Raw genomic sequence first — 26616 nt, 5'->3', positions numbered from 1 at the left:
AAAATGAGATTCAGACAAGCAGAGATTTCTGAGGAAGTAATAAATGCATATCCTTGAATCTGGATGATAAAGTCACAATGTAGGGGTTTTCATTAACTCTAACAACACAATGAAAACTACAACATTTGATGGTTTGCATTTACCAAGTATATTTTGTATGTCAATTACTACACTATACATACTATACATACTATACACTATACATACCTTTAAGCTGCTATTTTTCATAGCAAGTAAGTCTTACAACCACCATTGCGTGAAAGAGAAAACTGAGGGTAAGGGAGATTAAGTTCTCCAAGGACACACAGCTAACAAGTAGCAAAGTTCATTATACAGGAGGTGCCAGGCTACTGCTTTTAATTATTATATTGTGCTAAGCATTACGATATGATGCACAAGAGATTTCTTCCCTTAAGGATACTGGGAGAGGAAAGACATACATATAAACATCAGTATAGTATAAAAACAAACACAAAACACAGTCATGGAAATGAAAACATGATCAACTCTGTAGTACAGTCAGAATTTCACAAGCTGTTATCCATGGATCATCTGCATTAACAACAAAAGTGTTTGCTAAAAATGAATGTTCTGGAGTCCAAACAGAAATCTGCTTTGTTAACAAGTTTCCCAGGTGATCTTTATATACACTAAAATTTGAGAAAAACAGTTTCAGTAAAATAGAAGTCAAGGGAAGATTCAGAGATAAGAGGACACTTTGGCTAAGAGATAAATACTGTCATCTACTGTGGGAGGACAAAAAGGTAGATAAGAGTTCTCAAAGTGTGGTCCCCAGACCAGCAGCATCAATATCACCTGGGAATGTGTTAGAAATGCAAATCTTGTGGACCCCTCCCCAGATCTACTGAATTAGTCACTGAGGTGATTGTGATGCACACTCAAGTTTGAGAACTACTGAAGTAGAAGACACACAGTCTGGAAACTTAAAGAAGAATATAACCACAAAATGAGTAATACATGTGTAGAGTAATATACTACTGCTTGTTAAATAGCATCATTGAGCAGAAAATGATTGTTAATATAAAGAAATCATAGCTATTGCATATACAACTGAATTTTATCATGGTGTATGCACAAAGGTAGCTCAGAAGAAGTTTCTTAATGATGAAATATCTATCAGTACCTATTCTCACACACTTAGTTAATTTACTTTGAAAGAAGCCCTCTAAAGCAATGAGTAACTTCAACTACAAATTTTTTATGTTTCAGAAGTCAGTAGACATGGGTTCAAACACTTGCTTTGCCACCATAAATTTTCTGTGTGTGCCAGGCTTTATTTTTCTTCATAGAACTTCTTACTTACTGCCTAAAATTAGATTTGTATTTGCTTACGGATTTGTTGTATGTCACTCCCACTAACAAACTAGCAGGAAGTTTGCATGCTCACTGATATCCAAAGCATCTACAACAACACCCGGTATACAGTAGGCAGTCAATAAATAATTACTGAATAAATGTATTATTTAATTCACATGAGCCTTCAAGAAGGGCATTATGATCCTAAAATTGCCATTTGTCTGAGGAGAAAAAGGACTAAGTAATTTACAAGAGGATAAGTAGGAATTTGAACCCAGGTCTGAATTTACATGTGGCATTCCATGAGTTGCTTCATGAGTTTTGGTAAATGATAGGCCACATATATAATGGTGGCTATATCATATAGCCTAGGAGTATAGCAGGCTACACCATCTAGGTTTATCTAAGTACAAACTATTTAACTCACACAACAATATCACCTAACAAAGCACTTCGCTTCTCAGATTGCTGTTCTGTGACACATGACCATGATTTAAGAGGAAAAAAGTCTTTTCAATTTAAGTCACTCAAAATGTAAACACTGACTTCCAATCAAGTGGCAACAGGTGGCATCAGAAGGAAATCATCTATCTCCTTGGCTAGAGATTTGAGGGTCCAATAAGATTTATTTTATCAAGACACTGCTTTGATGGAAAGAGTTATAAAACAAAGGAAGGAGGTGGTTTTTTCTTGTTTTGTTTTCGTTTTGTTTTTACTGCTGTCTTCTAGTCCACTGTGTCTCAAAGTTGATTATATCATACTTATATTTAAAATATACAAAATGTAAATGACTATTAATGAATTCTACAAAATAACAAAAAGTTGGTTGGGTAGCAATGGGGTGACTTCTGGAAATTCTGATAGAAAAGTTCACTTACACAGAACAGAGGTGGTCCAAAATAATTTGGTGTGCTAATGTCTATAAAGGAAATACTAATTTTGCAATGACTGCCGTTGTAAAGTCAGAGATACTTTGCCATTGATAAATCTCTCAATACACTATGCCTGAAAACATATGAAGATGGAATAGATTAAAAGAGAGGCCAATCCTATTTTGTAAGCACCATTACATCTGCTGAGAGTTGCACTTTTTGATTTTGTTCACTTTCTTTTCTGGATTTTCTTAATTCCACCTAGATTCCTAACTCCTCTACACAAGAGAAAATTGTCCCCAAATATCCCTTAAATATAAACCAATTTCATTAAGAAATATACTTCTTTTCAATTTCCATACTTGACTTAACGTCTTGAGTTACACGACTTAGTAACATTAATAGTGTCCTCTTTAACATACGTCATCTTCAATTCCGCTGGAACTTGATAAAAATGATCAAATTCAAAATGTCTCATTCAATCTCGTGGGTCTTTGTTTGTTTGAGGTGGGGGTGTGTTGATACTGGGGATTGAACCCAGAGGTGCTTTACCACTGAGACATATGCCCAGTTCTTTTTTTAGTATTTTGAGACAGGGTCTTCTTGCTTAGTTATAGCCTTAGAACTTGGCATCCTCCTGCCTTAGCCTCTCAAGTCACTAGGATTAGGCATGTGCCAACACACCTGGCTCCTGGGTCTTTAGTTTTTGCAAGTAAATTTCTGAGACATGCAAAACTAAAAGCCTGATCCTGAATTACGATAATCCAAACAGGAAAAATTACTTTTTCACTTGCCTGTATGAATATTTAACAGAGCCCAATAGCTTCCCTGGCAATTCTTAGTAAAAGCCTCTTTGATTTTCACATCTATACTCCAGTTTCTTGATTTTATGGAAACATAAAATGTGCTTCCAAATCAAGTTAAGTATTTTATTCAAGTGCCATTCCCTTGACCTTATCAAAAGAAAAGGAAAATGTGTCTTTTTAGCATAAAGTAATTAAATATTTCTGTATTTATAGTAAAAAGATAATGATCTTACAAGGATGAGAAACTAAATAAGGAAACATTTTGAAAAAGCACATGTAAATTTACCTGAAGTTGAATATTATATATTAAATCAGGAAGAATGCACATAATTCTACATTATATTAATAAGATCAGTTGGGGAAAATGAGTAAAAACACTAATTATATATAGGGAGGAGCTGTCATCCAAACACTGAATGTCTAGGTGAGATATTACTGTCAGTGTCCAGTATAATGCAGTAGTAATTAAGACTTTAGGCCCTATAACCACAATAACATGGTTTAAAACCTCAACTCTACCATTTCTTTTCAAAGTAGGGCTATCTGATTTGAAGTTATTGGATACATATTGGAACTAACAATTAATAGTTATCAATCTGAAATTCAAATTTGACTGGGCATTCTTTATCTGGAAACTCTACTTCCAAGTGACTTTACACAATTATTTACATGTGCCCCAATTCGCTGATCTGAAAAATGGAAATGATGAGAAATTATTCCTACCTGGCAAAGATGTTGTAAGGATTAAAAGAGATACTCCATTAAGTGCTTATATACTACCTAGTATAAATAGGTATTTAATAAAATTATGTATTAATATGCTAGTCTAATTATAAACCTTCAAAAGGTGACATAAAGCTCATCACACTGCAAGTAATTAAAATACTGTTTGAAAGAATATCCATAAAATTCAACTATCATAAGGAAGTTGAGGAGTACAGTCCAAGGAAAAAAAGACAAAAAAGAAAAGAAAGTAGAAAGGTAAAAGAGACTGCACCAAAACAATAATTTTTTTAAAAAAATCAAATCCAGTATCTCTGACATGAACCACTTATCTGTTTTCAAAGAGAGTGGTGTCTACATCTCTAGAACTTTGTAGGTCAAGAATGATTTAAATCTCTAATTACCTCCCTTTTTTGGAGAAAGCTAAAGTCAAAAATCACTTGCAACATTTAAGTTACTTGCAAATTTGAAGTTTTAAGTATAAAAAGCAAACGGACTAAAGCAAATAGATTACAAAGCAACAAATTTGAAGTATAACCATTATGAAGAGTACCCTGAAAGGAAAATCCACAGAAACACAGATCATTCTAGTAAGGGAATTCTATAGTTTGGGGGACAAGAGAAACATTTCTAAACAAATTGGGGATGGGGAGACTTTTTTTTTTTTTTTTTTTTTTTGCGGTGTTGGGGTTTGAACCCAGGGCCTTGTGCTTGCAAGGCAAGCACTCTACCAACTGAGCCATAACCCCAGCCCTGGGGAGACTTTATACAAGAAAATCATCCCACATTTTAACTAAACGCAAAGCAATGAAAAATAATGACTATCACTGAAGTTAAGCTTTTTTCCTTCTTCTGAGTTCTCAAATACACTACTGAAGATTTTTTTCTAATGGAAACAAATCTCTGCTTATATAATGACGGTTATTTTTTAAAGTTTTCTTTTCATTGATTTCTTTGTTGTTTAAAAAGAATCTATCTCTAAATTTTAAAAAAGGCTCACTACACAAATAGAGGCTAACGAAATGACACTGAATTTTATGAAAGTCAGATAAATCTGAAAAAATGCCCCTCCACAATGGTGGAAAGCTAAAGACATACATTACATAAAGAAATATAAAAGCACCAGGTGCCAATTATATAAAGAGAGTAAATTTAATAGCTTACAGAAATTAATATCTATTTTTCAGATGAAAACTTTAACAACAGTAAGGGCTGGGAGTGTAGCTCCATGGTAAAGTCCTTGCCTAGCATGTCCAAGGCCCTGGGTTATATACCCAGCACTGCAAAAAACAAAAAATAAAAAAATGACTGAAATTTCAACGTAGAAATAAATATCAAAGTTAAGTTTGAATGATTTTTTTTAAAACTTCATTTTTCTTTGAGGGAGAATAGATTACCATGTTGAATATTTTATTGAGCTATCATTAGAAATTACAAATCATTAAGGCAAAAAGCAAACAGAAGTAGTAATGCCAAATTCATGCTAGTGGTTACTTCTGGGAGAAGATAACAGGGAAGGAACAGTATAAAATACCTAAACTATATTTGCCATCATTTATATAGGATAGGGAGGAGGAAGGGGAAGGAAACGGAGGAAGGTCGGAATATTGAGATACAAGTTGAATATACCTTACCTAAAATGCTTGGGACTAAAAAAGTTTTGTATTTCAAAGTTTTTCAGATTTTAAAATATTTGAGCACCCCTAATTTGAAAATCCAAAATCTGAAACTTTTTGAGCATGTAATGACCTGATTTCAGACTTTGGATTTTTGAATTTGGGGATGTTTAATTTGTACTAAAATGCTAAGAGGACAAAGAAGAGTATCAATATCGAGCATTCAAAAGTTACATTTTTTCCCCTATATTTTTTTTGCCTGAAATATTTCACAATATTTGTTTTTGAAAACATGTTTCAGACACAACATAACCAAAATAGAACAAAAGCAGTACTAAGGGAAGTTTACAGCAATGAATATCTATATCAAAAAAGTAAAATACCTTAAACATCCTATCACTGCATGTTAAGGAACTAGAAAAGCAAGAAACAAATTCAAATTTAACAGAAGGAAAAAATAATAAAGATCAGAGTAGAAACAAATGAACAAGGGCCTAAAAAACAACACAAAAGTTCAGCAGAAAAGATAAAAATAGACAAACTCTTAGACTAAGAAAAACAAAAAATAAAAGATGCAAAGCAACACATTACAAATAACACCACAGAAATTTGTAAAAAGAATAATTAGAGATTATTATGAACAACTATCTATCTACCAATAAATTTGATAACCTACAAGAAATGGATAAACGTCCTGGATACATATACCTTATCAAAATTGAATCATAATGGGAAGGAAACTGAGCAAACTGTGTGCATGTTCAAATATGACATAATGAGACCCACTATTATGTATAATTATAGTGCATCAATGAAAATTTTTTAAAAATCAAAAAAGCCTGAATTTAAAAAACAGAAAAACAGCTGGGTGTGATGGTGCACTCCTGGAATCCCAGCAACCCAGGAGGCTGAGTTCAAAGCCAGCCTTAGCAAAAGCAAGGTGCTAATAAGCAACTCAGTGAGACCCTGTCTCTAAATCAAATACAAAAGAGGGCTGGGGATGTGGCTCGGTGGTCAAATGCCCCTGGGTTCAATCCCTGATACACACACCCCAAAAGAAAAAAACAGAAAACCTAAATAGACTAATAAAAAGTATTCCAAACATATCCTACGAAGCCAGCATTACCCTGATAATAAAACCAAACAAGGGCACAACGACAAGAGAAAGTAAGTTAAACTACATGCCAATATGCTTGATGAACAGAGATGCCAAAATCCTCCACAAAATACTAGCAAACAGAATTCAACAGCAAATTAAAAATATTACTCATCATGATCAAGTTGGATTCATCCCAAGTATGCAAGGATGGTTCTTCATAGCCCAGTGGATAAATTGTAACCACATCAAGAGAATGAAGGACAAAAACTATATGATCATCTCAACAGATTCAGAAAAGGCTTTGATAAAATTCAACATCCCTTCATGATAAAAATGCTGAGCAAATCAGGTACAGAAAAACATACCTCAAAAAAATTAGCATTTATTAAGCTAACTGCTAAAATTATACTGAATGAAAGCAAAAACTTTAACATGGATGCCCAGTTTTATTCAACATAATGACAGAAGTCCTAGTCAAGGCAATCAGGCAAGAGAAAGAAAGAAAAGGCATCTAAAAGTCAAATTGTAATTGAAAGATTTCCATATAAATGGAAATATATCCCATGTTTATGGATTGGAGGGATAAATACTATTAAAATGTCCATACTATCCAAAGCAATCTGATTCAACGCAATCCTTATGAAAATACAATGACATTCTTCACATAACCAGAAAAAAAACAACCCTTAAATTTTTATGGAACTACAAAAAGACTACAAACTACAAATAGACAAGGCTATGTTGAGAAAAAACAAAGTAGAAAGCATTACACTACCTGAATTTAAAATATGCTACGTAAAACAGTATGGTGTTGGCATAAAAACAGACATACAAATCAATGGAACAGAACAGAAACTAGAAGGAAATCCCTGCATCTGTGGTCAAATGATTTTCAACAAAGTCACTAAGAACATGCATTGAAGAAAGGACATCACACTGAAAAGCTTCTGCATAGTAAAGGAAATAATTATCAGATTGAAGAGACAACACAGCATAAGGGGAAACATTTGCAAACTATACATATGACAAGGGATTGATATCTAGAACATATGAAGGACTTAAACACTCAACAGCCAAAAAAAAAAAAATATTAAGAAATTAGGCAATAAGGCTAAACGGACATTTCTCAAAACAAGACATACAGATGTCCAATAGGTATAGGAAAAACATGTTCAATATCACTAATTATCAGAGAAATGCAAATCAAAACCACAATGAACTATCATCTCACCCCAGTAATTGACTACTATAAAAAAGACTAAAGTCCAAGTGCTGGCATAAACCTAGAAAAAAGGGAACCCTTGTGCGATGCTGATGGAAATGCAAATTGGTACAGCCATAGGAAAAACCACATGGAAATTCTTTGAAAAATTAAAAATAGAATCACCATATAATCCAGCAATCCCACTAGCATGTATATATCCAAAGGAAAGGAAATCAGTCAAAGAGACATCTGCATTCTCATGTTCACTGTGGCACTATTCACAATAGCCAAGAAGTGGAAACAACCAAAATGTCCATCAGCTGATAAATAGATAAAAAGTGTGTCGTACATACACACAATGAAATATTGTTGGCCATAAAAAGAATGAAATCTTCTCATCAGCAACAACATGAACTAAAGATTATTATGTTAACTGAAATAAACCAGCATAGAAAGACAAGTATTGTATGATCTCCCTCATAAGTGGAATCTGCAAACATTGATCCTGCATAAGTTGTTAGTAAAATGGTGACTACTAGAGGCTCAGAATAAAGGGAGAGGTAAGGATAAGGAAAGGTTGATCAATAGGTACTAAGTTATAATTAGAAGCAAAAAGTTCTGATGTTAAACGTTCTTTCAACCTATACCTAATTTTTAAAAATGTTTTATTGTGGAAAACGTTCAGCATACACAAAAATAGAAAAGACAATAGGATAAAGTCATGAATCCATTTTAAATGATTTTGAAAAACCTGTCAGTTTTGTTTCATTAAAACCTATCCACTTTTTTTCTAAATCATTTTAAAAAGCAAATCCCAGATCATATGTCAATTCATTTACAAATACTTTATTTCAGTAAGATTCACGAGATAAAAATTTAGTTTATTAAAGGAAAACAACAAATGCTTCAATGGTTCTCTATAGTATGTAGTATTCTGCATAACGTAGGTTTCTAATATAAGCTGACAACATACCCAATCTTTCTACTTTCATCTTCCTAAATGCCTACTCAACATTAATGAAAGCAGTGTCATGACAGAAATGACAGCACCCAAAGCAAATATTTCAGATGTAAAATCACAACAAAGCCCTAAATAAAGTTTCTGAACAAGCTAATTCCCAGTCAAACTACTCTGTGCATTCAAATTCACTGAGTTTATTTATATAAGCAAGAGAATATATGTTACAAGAAAATCTCCAGCATACAACAGGGCTTGGCATATAGTAGATACTCAAATATTCGCTGATTCAAATTATCACCTTGGTAAATGTCAACAGTAAAACTGTCCAAAAGCATTTCAGAGATTTGTTTCAGAAACAAAACTATTATACTACAGTTGACCTATAATATTTCCCACATAAGGGGACATGCTGCCATTCAATAGTAGTTTAAGTGCCATACCACTAGGTGTCAGACGTGAATCAAAACTTTCTGGCAGTATAACAAAGCAAGACTACAGAAGCATGCTACTCATCAACAAATATTTACTGAGCTCTTACTCTGAGCCAGGCACTGATTCTCCTAAATAAACCCAACAGTCCTGAGATTTGCCTTCTGGAGCATCTGAAGTTTATGCAGCACTGTTGTTTCTCAAAATTTTAGGAATTTCACAAATCATGCATAATTTCTAGATATATAGTCCTGTTATTTCTTTTATACTAGATTTAAATTTCTCCAGAGAAATTTGTTACAGTGCTCTAACCACAATCAACTGTCTTTCCATTTTTGACTTTACCATCTCTTAATCCTAACCAATCAAACTTGCTCTTCAAACTTTGTGCTGTATTTTTTAAGACTATTAGTCCCACCTCCTGCCAATCACTTTCTTTCTAAGATTACCCATGAATCAAAATTCACCTGGAATCTCAACTTCCTGTTCCCCTTGACCTTTCAAATATTCAATTTGCCAATTTCTAACTGTGGAGAATTCCAACCATATGCCAACTTGTCCCATTCTGATTTCCTCATACTCTTTGGATATCTTTATCTCCTACTTCACTCTATCTCAATTCATTTACAGTTGCTCTATTCTCAATTTTCTTCCACTTTGTCCTATCACAGGTAAGGATTTAGTCATAAGCCTTCTCCAGAACTTTGCTCCCATAATTCTCTCTCTGGTTGTTTATAAAACTTCAGTCAATCCCCAAGACTTCTCTCAAAATCTTTTTATTTTGGGGGGCAAAGGGGCAACCAGGAATTTAAACCCAGGGGTACTTAACCACTGAGCCACATCCGCAGCCCTTTTTATCTAGACAAGGTCTCCCTGAAGTTATGAGGCTGGCTTTAAACTCGAAATCTTCCTGCCTCAGCCTCCCAAGCCACTGGAATTACAGGTGTGCACCACAGTGCCTGGATTCTCTCAAAATCTCTTACGGACATAGTTTTCAAAACTTAAAAACAAAAGTTCTTCCCACATTTCCACACTGCTTTCATTGCCATCACTTCATTTTCATACTTCCTACAAATGCAGTCTACATTCACTTATCTTCACCTACCTCTATTGCAGGGTTCCTCAGATATTAACAAATATCCCCTGGGGAGGAAAAAATCATCACCCACACCACCCCCATCCTCAAGTTTGCTTTCCCCATCACTTCTGTCCACTGTACTCGAACTATTCTCAGTAACTTTACCAATGTGCCTTTTTTCCAGTCTGGTCTGAGTCACTCTGTTAAAGCAATATAATTAATTATAATATAATTAGTTTGAGAGATAGTGATGTTATGGAGAACAATAAACAGAGTGAGAGTGAAAGGTAGGGCTGCTATATGAAATAGCCAGGGAAGTCCTCTGGAACAGGTGATATTTGAACAACACTGAAGGAAGTGAGGTCAGAGGCCATGTTGCTTCCTTCCCAGCAATTAGTTTAGTGGCTGGCTTATGATAGTGACTCAACAGATGTTTGCTAAGTGAGTAAATAAACAATAAGAAGAATATTTTTCAATTCAATGTATTCAGCATTTATATGCAAATATTTTTGTTCTGTTTTTTATACCAAAGATTAAAAATTTCTTTTAAACATCGAAAGCAGGGACTGTTAACTACTGCAATTAACTTTTTATTAACTGAATTTATGAATTGCCATACTCTCAATGTAGATTAGCTATAGAGCAATCAGAAATGAAAATCCCAACTATCCAGCCAGGTGGTATCTATGATCAAGGTCACAAATTAAGGAGCAGCTAGGAAAAGACAGCTCAAAATCACCTAATTACAAAGCTGTCTCTGGCCAACATTTCCACAGAGAACTTATTTCCAGAAGAGAGATTAATATTCCAGAGAATATAAATACCCTAACCATATACTTGTCTTGACATTTTTACCTTTATAGTCCTATCTGTTCAGTATCTCCAATTAGCTCTCTGAAATCCTAGATTTCATGCTTTGTAAAGCTTTTAGAACCCTTAATAGAGACTTTTTTGAAAATTGCATTTATTTTTTGACTCATTACATGTGGTGTGTTTCTCAAAGTCTTAAACTCTACTCCTAATAAAAGGATTTCTAGCAATATCTACTTTAATCCAACTGAATTCCCTTCATTATAGATTACTATAATTATGGTTTCCTGGGACTTTCAAAGTAAAGAGAGTTTGTTTTTTAAGTCTTTCATTTAACTTAACCACCTTACAAAGTAACTTTAGAAAGAGGATGTCTAAATTCCTCTGTAGGCCTATAGCTTCCATATTTTTGATATTATTGTTCTAGTTTGTGATTTCTAAATAAAAAGAACTGTCACACTTGTGTTAGGAGTACTGATGAGAAAAAAGGGTAACAAAAGTGGCAAGGCAGAAAAGAAAAGGTTTTCTTTCTCAGTAGCTGAAACAGACTTGGGCTCTGATTACGGTCAATGAGGAACATGCAAGGAAAGGTGGCAGCCAGCACAGCAGCTATCACAGTGCACTTCCCTTTATTCAACACACCCACTCCACAAACATTAGAGCTCATCTGTGGACCAGGTACTTATTAGACACTAAAAATTCAGCCATAAAAGATCTGTCCCTAATGATCTTTGTTCTGAAAGTAATACATAAAAACTATTTTTCACTAATACAGTGAATGCTGCATACAGTAGCATGGGCCTGTAGGTCCAGGCCCATGATCAAGAGGATCACCTGAGCCCAGGAGTTAAAGATCAGTCTGAGCAACTGCTAGCAGACTCTGTCTGGGGAGAGGAGGGAAGGGGAAGGAAGGAGAGAAAAGGGAAGACTGAACTATGTAAGTATACAGAAAATTTTTACTTTATATATTTTAATAACCAATTTTTGCCTTAGTTCTTTATATCAGATAATTAGTTCTTTATATCAGATTTGTGTCAGTGCCACTATCTCCTTAAAAAGGTAAATTAAGAAGCAAGAATGCTCAACTTATTTATGACATACATGAATAATCATTACATTGACTCCAAAATAGGAGCAGGAAATTTCCATTGTAGAATTAAGGAAAATGTCTGTCTGCATCTTTTACTAATGGTGAAACATTAAACAATCTACTGCATTTTTGTACAAAGTATCCCTTCAAACATTTGAGAACAGTTATCACCTTTTCCCTAAACATCTCTCTCTTCCAAGCAAAAATATGTAAACATATGTTTAATTGGGGTCCCAGAAAAAATGAAAAGAGACCATTAGGATACAGATAATGGCAATATATGAAGAGAAACTGGCTGAAAATGTTCTAGAACTGATGAAAGAACATCCATCCACAGTCACAAGAAGCTCAATGAATCCCAACGAAAGATAGGAAGAAATCCTCACCTATACTCATTACCATGGGAAGGCTGAACACCAGAGAAAAATCTTAAAAAGCAGATATATATATATTTTTTAAAGCAGATTGTGATTGACAGACCCAGCTGCCAGCCTTTGTATCAACCAGTCCATGCTCTCACCATGGTCACAGTTCTTCATTCCTGCCCAAAGCAGGATTCCTCTATAAGAGTCTGACTGAGGACTCCCCCACTGGCCACGCAGAGACTTCCTCCCTTCTCTCACAGGGGTTAGATCAGTATCATATCCTCATTCTTTTATCATTTCCTTATCCTTATCCTTTTATAAGCATTTCTCCCAATAAATCTTTTTGCTATATCATCCTTTCTTGACAACTGCTTCTTCTTGGTGCCTGCTATCAGTGGACACAAGCTCATACAGCAATTATCACAAAGGTCAAGGCCCAAAGACTTCTAGGTGAGGGCAACCATTGAACAGAGATGCAAAGATCCTAAACAAAAGAGAAAATCAAACCTGGTAATACATAAAAACATCATATATCATGAACAAGCTTGGCTTAATCCAGTAATGCAAGGTTGGTTTAACATTTGAAAACTAACCAACATAATCCACTATATTAAGAGATTAAGAAAGCAAAACCAAAGGATTATCCTAAAAGTAGCAGACTAATTCTTGGGAGAGCTATACCAAATTCACAGACTGGAAAATTCAATATTTCAAGTATTTTAAAATACTATAAACAATACAAAATCAAAATTCCAGCAGGATTTTGTTGTTGTCATTATTGTTGTTGTTATTGTTAGGTGCAGAAACTGAAAACCTCATTTTTATACTACAAATGGAAAAATATAGCCCAGGTAATCCAAACTCCCCCACCCCATACCCCTTCAACTGTTCTGAAAGCTTCATATACCCCAGGTAACCTTGAAAAATAATTGGAAGACTTACTCTGCCCAATAGCAAACCTTATCATAAAGCTGCAGTAATTCAGATAGTACTGTCTTGGTGCAAAGAAGATGACCAACAGACCAAGAACAAAGTTTGGGGAACTTCTATGAAGAGTAAAATAAAAATTTCTTAAATAGGACTCATAAAGTATTAACCACAGAAGAAAATATCAATCATTAGACTACATTAAAATAGGAAATTCTCTTTATCAAAATCACAAATAAGGAATTGAAAAGCAATTCAACTGGTGCACATCTGTTTAACTCAGCAACTCAAGAAGTTGAGGCAGAAGGTTCACAAGTTTGAGGCCAGTCTGAGCTACTTAGGGAGACCCTGCCTCAAAATAAAAAGCAAAAAGGGCTGGAAATGTAGGTCGGTAGTGAAGTGCCCCTGGGTTCAATCCCCTTTACCAAAAAATTAAAATTAAAAAAAAAAAGGAAGAAATTGAAAGGCAAGTCACAGACTGGACATCTGCTATGCATATATAATAACGAAGTCCTTATTCAGAACATTTAAATAGAATAATTAAATTTCTATTTAAATAGAATAAGTAAATAGAATTATTTAAATCAATAATAGAATGCACAGTCATTTATCTTCAGGAGTATCAAAATTAAAGCTACAATCTATACCACCATACACCCATGGGGATGACTAAAAAAGGATTGACAAATAGCAAATGTTAAAGAGAATAAAGGGCAAATGGAACATTCATATTCTGTTGGTGAGCATATAAAATGAAACACACTTTGGAAAACTGGCAGAAATTCCTAAATATTACTGTATGCACATCTATAATATATGAATAAATTATACATATACTTTTGGGTTTTTAGCTTTATTTAGAGCTAATATGTGATAAAACACACTTAAGTACACAGTTCAAAAAGTCTTGACAAATGTATATACCTATGTAACCACCACTATAATCAAGACCTGGCCGTTTTCATCATGTCAAAAATTTCCTTGTGTTCCTTCCCAGTCAGTTCAGACAACCACACTACATTAAGTAGTATTGTTTAGATTTGTCTTTCCTAGAATTTCATATAAATAAATGGAATCAGACAGTATGTACTCTTTTGTGCTTGACTTCTTTCACTCGTCAAAATGTTTTTTGACTGCAAACACATGTGCAACCAAAGAAAAAGCACATAAAATGGATACCATCAAAATTAAAAGTTTTTGTCCATCAAAGGCACTATAGAGAAAATAAAGACAACCTACAGAGGAGAAAATATATACAAAGTATATATCTGATAAGAATCTACTAACCAGAATATATCAAGAACCCTTAAAACTCAACACCAAAAGGACAATGATCCCACTTTAAAAATGGGCAATAGGGTCAGGGGTGTAGCTCAGTAGTACAGCACTTGTCAAACCATTTTTGAGGCCCTGGGTTCTCCAACCAGCACTGCAAAAAAATAAAATAAAATAAAAAGTAAAACAAAATTAATAAATAATAAAAAATTTAAAAGGGGATTTGCCCAAAGAAGATATACAAATGGCCAACAAGCATATGAAATGATGCCCCAAATCATTAGTCATTAAAGAAACACAAATCATAATTACATGAGATATCATTGCATACTTACTAGGTTAACTATAATACAACATGAAACATGTTGGTAAGGATTGCAAAAAACAAGACCTTCATGCATTGCTGATGGGATTGTAGTGGTAAACAGTCTGGCAGTTTCTCAAGAATGTTAAACAGAATACCATATGACCCAGACATTTACACTGCTAAGTATACACTCAAAAGAACAGAAAACAAAAGACTCAAATGCTTGTATGTCTGTGTTCATGGAAGAACTAGTAAGAACAGCCAAAAGATGGAAATAGCCCAAATGTCCAGGAATGAAAGAATACATAAACAAACTGTGGTGTGCACATACAATGTGATTATTATTCAGCCACAAAAAGGAGCAAAGTATTGCTACATACTACACACAGATGAACCTTTAAAACATTACACTAAGTGAAAGAAGCCTTGGAAAAGGGTATATATTATATGACTCCAGTTATATGAAATAATCAGAATAGGTAAATTAACAGGGACAAAACATTGGTGATTGTCATGAACTTCAAGGAGGAAGAGCATAGTTTCCTTTTGGAGTAATGAAAATATTTTGGAACTAAGCAGGAATGGTGAATGTACAACATTTCATGCAAATTCTGTATTGTCACTGAATTATTCACTTTAAAATGTTGAATTTTATGTTAATTTTACCTCAATAAAAAATGTTCTTTAGATTCATCCATGTGGCTGTGTACGTATCCCATTATACAGATATACCACAATTTACCTATTTATATATTAATGAATGTTGGGTTGAATCCAGTGTTTATTTCTTTTGAATACAGAGGTTATGAACATTTCTATGCAAATATTTTTGAGGATGTATGTTTTGTTTATTTTAGGTAAATACCTAGGACTGCTCTCATCTTTTCATAAAAGTGAAAAAATAAATGTGTTACCAGCCATAAAATGTATAGGTATCAAAAATATAACTACAAACTAAAAACTGAAAGCAATTTGGGATATTTAAAACTGTATGCTGTATTCTGAGCTAAAAGCTCAACAAACTTAAGCCAATAATACATGTCAAACTGAAGATAAAGAAGAAAAATTAAAGATAATTATGAAATATTAGTTATGTTAGCCAAAATTGGAACTATAGATCTTTTAATATTGTTTACCTTTAAAGAGAAAAAAAAACCCTCTTTCTTATACATTTCCAAGAATGAATTATGTAAGCATAAGGGTCTTACTGACAGGCTACAGTAGGAATTAGAGAGGAAAACCCAGAACAAGACTGCCTGAGGTTTAGTCCAAGCTCCACTTCTTGCTAGTTATTTAAACATTCTATGCCTCTGTTTCATCCTCTAAAACACAGAAGGTGATCATCAGATCCACTGTAGAAAGCAGTTGTGGGAAGTCAACGACTTCTTTTGTGCAGTCTGAGAATAGCAGGTAACAAGTCATTACGACAGATTATCACTGCCACTGTCCTCATCGTCATCATCATCATCCTTCCTACTTCCTAAAATACCCTAAATCCTATTAAAATACCTATAGTTGTTCTACTGAGCAGCATTAAAATAAAAATATATAACCAGTTAGTGTATTTACCTAACTACCAGAGAAACTCAAATAGTTATATCTCACCACTAAACCTTACACTACAAACCTGCCCACAACAAACCTTCCTGCAACAAAATTTTCAAGTTTGTATTTTAGTACTATAGTATTCTGAAAGAACAGGTTTTCAATATATTAACTGAAATCAGTGGCATAAAGTATACTATAATAACTGTTTTACAAAATTTTTCTAATAAGCAAACTGAAGAACATTTTATCTCTGAACATGGGGGCTGTAATATTACTGACATTAAATAGTAAACTGGGTCAGTTAGACTTCTCTCTCAGGGATTTGGGGAAGTATTATGAGAGAGAAGTCAAAGAGAAGGTATAGTGAGGGTTGTATCTCATACAGAGGTCAATTCATGATACTCACTTGTGAACATCCTTTAAGTCATCCTTAGAATACCAGAGCTTGAGCTTTGAAAGCTCAAATTTAAGATGTTGTTATTGTTACTTAGCATTTAGTTGCTTTCCAAGTCCCAGTTCCAAGACCCTGGGTATACTATAGCTCCTGTCTTTAAATATGGAGATACTCAGTTGTTTTGTAGAATTTAATACAACTGTCCTTAGGTTACATGAATAAATTTCTATTTCTTGTCACCAGTCAAACACTTCCGTGGAGACTACCCAGCTATACACTCAGAAACAACTGCAAACACAATACAAATTTTTACTAATTTTCTATTTATATAATGCCCATTTGCTTTCTTCCCCCTACTATTAACAGGTTTTAATTTTTTTTTTTTTTCTTTTTTTGGTACTAGGAACTGAACCCATGGGTACTTTTCCACTGACCTACATCCCCAGTCCTTTTTATTTTGAGACAGAGTCTTGCTAAGTTGCCCAGAGTCTTGCTAAGTTGCTGAGGCTGGCCTCAAACCTGTGAAGGTTCAATTCTGCTGCCTCAGTTTCTGCACACCTCTGGGGGATTATAGGCATGTGCAATTACGACCAGCTTGAATAAAAATTTTAACATCAAAAGTTATTTTTAAGTTCTTTAACAAAATGATGCACAAATTTAAGAGCGGTAGAAATGTCCCTACAATTAAACTAGGACAGAATGCTTACTCATGGAATAAGTAGAAAGTAACTAAAGACCTTATTCTTATTTTGATTACTCATGAATATTTTCTCTAGAGATTTTAAAAGACAATAGGATGTTTAAAAGATATCAATTATCAATAAGTAACTTATCAAAACTGAAAAATAATTTTCTACTTAAAAATGGCCTTTTCTTATCAATATTATTTTCTCATAGTTACAGGAAATTAACCAAAAGAAGAAAAATAATTTGAAAACATAAAAAATACACATATATAGGATATAAGAAACTACACAATGGAAAAATTGAGTAAGTAAAATAATCAGAAAATTAAGTGGTATGAGATTTTATTAAATTGTCAAAAGAATACCAAAACAAAACCTTTCAACTGTTTAACAGAATTTTGGCATGATAACAAGATCTCTTAGAAGTGTGAATAAAATTCTGGCAATTATATTCGCTCCAGTGTTTCTAGGCTTTGTCTCTCTGTTCATTACACTGGAGGCTAGGATTCTATTATATTAAAACAAAACTCTACATGAAAGGATTTCATAATCTCCATAGACTTGGAAATATGTTTTAAAGGAAATGAGACTATAAAACAAAAATGGTTAAATTCCATTGAATTAAATTAATAAATTATTGAGTCAACCTCTAAATAGGCTGTATTCCAAAAAAAAAAAATCTATAAATAATTATAGAAAACAGAAGAAATTTTCCCCCACATAGACTACCGTACAATGGTTGACCAGTTTTGTTGAAATGATGTATGTTTATTATGTTAAGCTAAATAGGCCTTTGTGAATTAGCCTGGGGCCCTACTTAGGATGACAAAAGCAAACCTACATCTGAAGGGACAAGGCACAATCAGGTAGGCCTAGCACTTAAACTCAAGAAACTTTCCATGTGTATAACCAGAGAAATGAAAATGTGTACTCCATTTGTGTACAATGAATCAAATTATCTTCTGCTATCACATATAACTAAATAGAACAAAAAAAAAGTAATATGTTATAATGTAACATAAACAATGTTTTATCTCCAGTGATCTATTTTTAGTATTATCCTTTTACCAAAACATTCAGTAGCTTGTGTACAAGACATTGTGCTATTTCTGTTATACTGAAAAATATATAATGGTAAATAACAAAAAAGAAAAAGAAAAAAGAAACATTCCAGGAATTCCGAACTAAGTGAAAAGTGATGGTTACTCCCAAAAAGTGCTTAGGGCCTCAAAACTTGAAGATCTCCTTGACCTATATGTGAATTTCTTTAAAAGTGTTCAGAAATATGAAATAAGTTTCCTTGATGTTAACTTCTTCTATGAAGGTTTCATAGTTACTCTCATAGTATACTAAATATACTCTTCATTTATCTACTAATTCTTGACCCTACATAAGTCAAACCATTTTTTAAACGACAGAATTATTTTTAAAACAAAATTAAATGATGAAGGAGATTAAAAATAACACAAATAAGATGGTGAAGTTAAAAGAAGAGAGACTTAGGCTGAGGATATAGCTCAGTTGGTAGAGTGCTTGCCTTGCAAGCACAAGGCCCTGGGTTCAATCCCCAGCACTGCAAAAAAAAAAAAAAAAAAAAAAAGAGAGAGAGAGAGAGAGAGAGACTTAAAGAGTTAGAATAGAACAGCTGATTTGAAACAGGACAATACCATGTATTATAATGTCAGGTACAGATTAAGTCCTCAATTGTATGCTAATTGGCCACTGGAAAGCTCAAAAACAAATTCACAGTCCATCTATGAATGAATTAATGTGTGATAAATAAAGGTGCATAAATTTATGTGTAATAAAGCTCCTGAATGTTAATTCATTTTTCAACCCTAACCCTTTTTTTAACCTTATTTATTTTATTATATAATAAATGCATTCTTGCATGTAGGCACAAAATCTTTTTTGAATGAGATTAGGAATAAATTAACAAATAAATAAATTATAATCTTCCCAGCAGATCATACCCTTCGTTCCCACTTTATCATCCCTCTCCAAATCTTTTTGCTAGACCAAGATCTTTTGGTTTTCCTTTGCAAATATTTATTCTCCTGTCAAAGCAAATAATTAACTAAATTCAATCACTTAAGTAAGCTATGTCAGATACATGATGATCTGCATAGTTTCAAGACTTTATCTTTGTATATTTATTCAGTATGTATAAGCCACAGCAGGCAGAAAATTCTAGGTGTTGTGTGTTCAGTGGTTGCCCTGGCATCAGACTATCAGCCTGGAGGATGCTGGGAAGACAGACACATATCCTCTGTGCTCTTGCTAAAGCTGGTTTATAGTAAGTTTTCTTTTTCCTCACAAAAGCCTATTTATAACCCATGCCAAATAGTATTTGGAATTCAACCTAAACCTAGTGCATGATAGACAGTGACAGAGAGGAGTGGTCCATCTTGCACAAATGACAACTACAAAGGGTCCTACCTGGTTTTACATCCTCAGATTACTTTTGGTAGTGCTGAAAGAAACCATTTTCCTCTTTATTTTAACACCTAATCTAACCTTTCCAAGACCTTGATTCAGATTCACAAGCTATGGATATTATAGAAGTCCACTGATGGATAAACAATTTGTGCTAAATACATAAAAAAGAAAATTCACCACCACCACAAACAACAAAAGGTAATACTACTAATACTCATACATGCAATATGGTGAACTTCAAAAATATGCATGTTAGGCAAAAGACACAAAGAGAATATATTGTACTGATCCATTTATAAAGAAATTCTGAAAGAGGCAAAACTATCCTATAGTGACAAAAAGCAGATTAGTGATTGTCTAGGGCCAGGAGAGTAAAAAGGAGTATAAGAAACTTTATGGAATGATGGAAAGGTTATTTTTGATATTGTATCTCAATTGGGACAGTGGTTTCATAGAACATTTATTAAAACTCACCAAACTGTACACTTAAAATAGGTACAAATGTGGTATTCCTTCTAGAAATGCATAAACTTGAACTAACAGTGAGAAAACATCAGACAAATCCAAATTCAAGGATATTCTATAAAATAAAAACCAACCAGTACTTTTCAAAAGTCAAGGTCATAAAATTTTAAAAATTAAAAAAAAAAAAAAAAAAGATTAAGGAACTGTCACAGACTGGAGGAGACTAAGAGGGGGTGGTATAGCAAATGAATGCAATGTAGGATCTGGAACAGAAAGACACTAGTGAAAAAACTGGTAAAATCCAAATAAAATCTTAAGTTAAAGCAATAATATCATACCCATGCTAATTTCTTACTTTTGTTGATTGTATCATGGTTATGTAAGTTTTTAACACAGGGGAAGCTCAATGAAAGATATCTGGAAATTTTCTGTACTATTTTTGCAACTTTCTCAAGTCTAAACTTTTCTGGAAACGAAAAGTTTTTAATGGGTTCATTTTGTTGTATGTAAGCTTTTAACTAAAGTTGATCTAAAATTTAAAATTCAATAAAAATAAATGTTATTAAGAAATAATACTATCCTCAGCATAATTCTCTTTTTAAGCTCCTTAAATAATTTTTAAAAGAACAGTAAGATTAACTACAAGAAGATTCCAAATCCTCTTCTTTTCAATATTTGAGTCAATAAACCTATGTGATAAAACACAAAACATTCTTTCCCAGAAGGATCACTAAATTGAGAAAGGTTATTAATTAAAATAAAAATCTCAGATACCTTCCTGAGAATCATAATGATATAATAATAAAATAATTATCAAATTGTAATAACAGAATTCCTAAAACTTTGAAGTCTACAGTAAAAAAATTATTTAATTTCTAAGATTCTCACATCTGAAAACTCTACATTTGAACTTCAAAAACTACATTATCTCAGTTAATATTACTTAAAAACAGAACAACATAGGTAAAAAAACATTCAGAGAAAATTAATGCTTTTATAGCATACCTCCTCTGTTTCCATTTTCTTCATCCTACAAAATAAAAAAAATAGCCATTTATGAATGCACATTTATAAACTCTTGTCAAATCATAGTAAGGCTCAATTTAATCCAAACTAACCTCCCAATTATAATCTCATTAATAATGCCTTTTGTCAGAAAAAGTAGTTTTCAAAACAGAGAAGAGAAAACTGTAGATGAAGACAATCAAGGACAAGAGAAGTTCAGTTTTTGACATGCTGAGTGTGAGATGTCTAATGAAGATATTCAAGAGGAGTCTCCAATTAAGCAGTTGGACAAAGGAAGCTGGAGTCTGGGATAAAAGGCTGGTCATTACTTACTACTGTACCCTGTATTTAAATGTGGTGTCTTTAGAGGCTATTACAGGACCCAAAACTGTTTACATAAATGAATTGGTTCCAAGTTGCTACATATTTAAATTCTTGTACTCAATCTGGTAGTTTACCTACTTGGTTTCCTTCTTTGCTGCTTTGCTGCCCTGTTACCTACATCTAGCTGAGAAATTAGGAAAGCAACCTTTAAAAACTAGTTAAAAAATTATTTATTCAAACACTTGCTGAGCCTCTACCATATGGAAGTTACCATGTACTGCAGAAAGAAAAACAAGACATTTGATTAAGGGCTGATAATTTATTACATAATTTTTGACCTTTACTTTGGCTGCTGAAATGTTGTTTTCTTCTTCTTTTGATTATAAGCTCTGTTCTGAGACTAGTAATGCTGCCAACTAAGTGAATAATAAAGACATTGTTGTATTAATTACATGCTTTCTAAAAGCTATACAATATTACATTTTTTAAAGAAAAAAGTCCTTTGGGGCTGGGGACATAGCTGAGTGAGCGTAGTCCTTTGGGGCTGGGGACATAGCTGAGTGAGCGTATGCTTGCCTGGCATGCATAAGGTCCTGGTTCAATCACCATTGAAAAAACAACAATAACAAGATTTCAAGGTTTATTTTTCATGAAAAATGTGTAAGACTGAGAACTATTTGCAAGAGTATCTGTTCAAAATAATAGCATGAATAGCTAAAATTTACTGGGCAATTATTATATGTCAATTCCTGTTCTAAGTGTTTTGTATATACTACATCATTTAATCATCACACAACCAGTGAGAAGGAATGCTTATTTAAGGATACAGAGTTAAAAAGAGACAAACATGGAACTCAAACCAAGGCTCTTTTGACTCCAGTGATATGCTATTAATAATTATACTTTGCTACTGAAATTTCTAGAAATATTTCCTATTATGAATATACTTTTAACCTAGACTTGGTAAAATTATCTTATAAAAACTGTAACTACCTATTTGTCATGACCCAAAGCTTTTACTTAAAACAAAATAAAAAGACAAAAATACTCAACCCTAAAATATAATTATCAAGTACTCTGATATGTAACCTAATATATAATATTACCTTAGATCTTTTAAGGTGAAGAAGATTCTTAGACAGCAGTATTACAACACTTTAGGAAACCCATGCTAGTAAATTCTAATTCTAAGTTAACAATTATTTATAATCCTTAAAAGCGATTCTGATTTTTAAAAGAGTAAAACATTTTACTGGAAAGATGTAGTTAACAAAAATAGAATATGAAAGAGATGGTTTCCAGATACAATTAGATACTAGTTTTTAAAAACAGATTTAAATCCTTGAATACATATTTATTAGCCATGTTCAAACTCCACTTACCACACTTACCCATTATTTGACCTGGATCAGTTTTCACATCTATTATATAAGACTAATGATACCACTTGCTCCACAGGATTTTGGTGTGGATAAATTGAGATAATGGACATAAAGAGTAGTAATGAACAGAGCCAACTATTCAATGTGTCAACTGCAATCATAATTAATACACATTGCCCCTTTTTAGACTCTACTGCTAATTGGTACAGTAAATTCATATCATGTACTCTAACAAGAAGCTATTTTAAAATCCTATCATATTATGTATCTGAAAGTATTGCTTTAATCTTGTTAATTTTCTATAACTATCAAAATATTTTCATGAATGATTTCTGCTATATACTCTGCCCAGAAAACTCACTACTTTTCTAGATAGTAAGAAAAGCATTACATATTAGAAAAAGTAGAATGCAGCCTATAAGACCTTGAAAAATAAATTTGGAGTTTAGAATTAGTGTGATCTTTCAGAGAAGACTAAAGTGTTTGTTCTAGAAAATGGAAAAATATCTCAAAAAAGGAACAATAATAAAAATGCAAATATGACAATTAAGATAGAAAAAAAGAAAAGGCAGTGGGGAAGGGAAGTGTGACTGGGAGACCAAAAGGAAATAGAAATTGCCTTATGTTTTCCAAGTTACTTTATTTTTCTTACCTTATATGAAAACTGAATTGCAGACTCTGGGGGATAAACAATAAAATGCCTTAATGTAAAACCAAAGCCTTGAGATGTTCTTTTCAGCATAACTGTTTTGGGACCTGGCCAGGAGAATGTTTCATCTTCGGATGGTGATACAGTTTCACTTTGTTCTTTTCCATCTTTATTTTTTGATACCTAAAGTGAAAAGATATGTAAAAGTTAACAAGAGAACACATTATACTTGCTCACTTGGAAAATTATATGTAAAAATATAAAGCCTTGCATACAGATATGAACTTAATGGAGACAAAGAACTATATTCTGATGCCTGAATTAGATGTACTGCAACAAATCATGTGATCATCATCAAAAACTAATTTTTTTCTAGAAAATGATGATGCTATGAAAAATTAATTAATAGCAAAAAGGAACTCTTGGAAATCAGAAATACAATCGCTAAGATTTAAAATGCAACAGAAGGAATAAATGATAATAAGAAAATATCACAGTGCACAAAGAACCAAAAAACAAACTAAGAAAGAGACGGAACTCTCACAAAAGAAGTACTAACCTTATTAGTTCAATGGCAACAAAGATAATTAAAAAATAATAGAAAAGGACTGTAGGTTCTGAGCATAAACTCAGAAACCAGATATAGATAATCCTTCCAACATATCCTGGTCTTTCAGGATATGACTTCTCATCCACTCTTGGCTTTTGCCTGGTCATGTCTGAAACCCTTTTACAAACTCAAAATCAAGAATCCTACTTAGACCCATCACCTCCTTTCCTCAATCTAGGAACCCTACCACCCTTTCCCAGTTCCTCACCAACCCTACGTCCTCAATTCCCTCTTAAGCCAACTGCAATCCATTCCTTTATACTCTGATATTCTTACTTCCTCGAAGTCACCTGACAAAGCCTAACCTCAGATAAATCAATACTGCCTACTTTGGATCTGTACCTACGCAATTGACCGTGAGTGAAGAAAGACAAAAGTATTTTCACTTAAAGTCATGATAACTAACCTCAAGAGACCTCATAATGCTGTCAGTCAATGATAATACATTCTCTGTGGTCCATTCAAATAGATCATTTCATCCCTTCTCCCCTCCTCCCTTGTAGCAGATGACCCTACTTTCTATTGCATTGAGAAAACAACAACAATGAAGAGAGAACTTAATATCCTGCCACACCTACCCATCTGTCTGCATTTGTGCCCATGATCCTGCATTTTCTCTAGAACACAATGGATACTGTCCACTCTTCTAAGTCCCCACCACTTGCATACTAGATCCCATCACTGCACTATTCAAAAATATGGTTCCAGTAATTCTTCCCTCTCTTTTCTGCATCATCACTTTCTCTTTACTCTATCATTCCCATATGCATCCACACATTTTGCAACTTCTTTCTTTCATCTTAACTACGATATTCATACAACCCTCTCCAATTATCATCTTGTTTGTCAGTTTCTCCTTTAGAGCAAAGCTCTGTTTTGTTTTATTTTGTTTTGGGGGTACTGGGGATTGAACCCAGAGGCACTTGACCACTGAGCCACATCCCCACCCCTTTTTTGTGTTTTATTTAGAGATAGGATCTTACTGAATTGATTAAGGCCCCGCTAAGTTGCTGAGGCTGGCTTTGAATTTGTGATCCTCCTGCCTCATCCTCCTCCAGAGCCACTGGGATGACAAGTATGCACTACCACTACCAGCTACAGCAAAGCTCTTGAAAGCTATCTATACTTGCCATTTCTTTTCCTCTCATTTTCTCTTCAATCTTATTAAACCAGGCTCTTATCTTCATAATTCTTTAAAACTGATCTTGTCAACATCACTAATGGCTTCTACACTGATAAACTAAATGGTCAATTCTTGGTTCATATCTTATGTGATCTGTCATTTAACACGGGGATTACTTCCTCCTTGAAAAATTTTCTCCACTTGACTTCCCACACTTATTTTCCTCCCAACTCATGGGCTACTTTTTTCTCAGTCTCCTTTGCTACTTCATCTACTAAATTTCTGAACTTGGAAGTACCCAAGACTCAGTCCATGGACTCTTCTTATACTTTTTCTCCTAGAGATTTCATTCAGTCTTATGCATTAAACACCATCTATATGTGAATGACTCCCAAATATTTTTCTCTCCCAGACATCTCCCCAGATAGGTATCTCAAACTTTACCTGTCTATATTGCTGATAAAACTTTGCTTACAAGTCAATTTCAAGTCAGCCTTTTTGAAATGTCACCTTTATCAAAATGGAAATACTTGAATATGCTTGATTCTGCTATAATTTTTATTATCTTTTACCAGTAAATTTATCTATTCTCCCACAAAGATTTGTTTCATATGAAGACGGGAAGATAACTAGATAATAACTTTACCCAGTTGAATTTGCAATACGGGTTACTATATGATTTGAGTGATTAGAATGTGAATGTCAACAGTATTTCTATAGACTAGTAATGAGTAATTGAAAATTTTAAAGATTTATCATTTAAAATGGCATTAAAATGTGAAATATTTAGAGATAAGTCTGAAAAAACATTTGTAAGACCTGCAAACTAAAACTCTGCAAACACTACTGAGACACATTAAAGAATACTTAAATAAATGAAGAGATATACCATGTTCATGGCTCAAAAGACCCATACCTCTTCCAAAATTCATCTAAAGATTCAGTGCAACCCCAATCAAAATCCCAGGAAACTTTTGCAAAGAAGTTGCTGTTTCTAAAATTCACTTTAAAATTCAAAGAACCTATAATAGTTTAAACAATTTCTAAAAAGGACAAAGTTGATATACATATACTACAAGTCTTCAAGAATTACAAAGCTACAATAATCAAGT

General features: G+C 33.4%; 1 protein-coding gene across 1 annotated transcript in view; it reads right to left on the bottom strand.

Annotated features, from left to right (window-relative positions):
• Positions 1-26616, bottom strand: part of Arhgap21 (Rho GTPase activating protein 21) — a 135032-nt gene that overhangs the window by 46423 nt on the left and 61993 nt on the right. Inside the window, 2 exon segments of the mRNA XM_047519838.1 lie at positions 21417-21441; positions 23775-23954. Of these exon segments, the coding sequence (XP_047375794.1) occupies positions 21417-21441; positions 23775-23954 (205 nt within the window).

This window comes from Sciurus carolinensis, chromosome 12 (genome assembly GCF_902686445.1).
Source record: "Sciurus carolinensis chromosome 12, mSciCar1.2, whole genome shotgun sequence".
NCBI classification, from domain to species: Eukaryota; Metazoa; Chordata; class Mammalia; order Rodentia; family Sciuridae; genus Sciurus; species Sciurus carolinensis.
The sequence above is the reverse complement of the archived record's forward strand: the minus strand, read 5'-3'. Positions and strand labels throughout refer to the sequence as shown.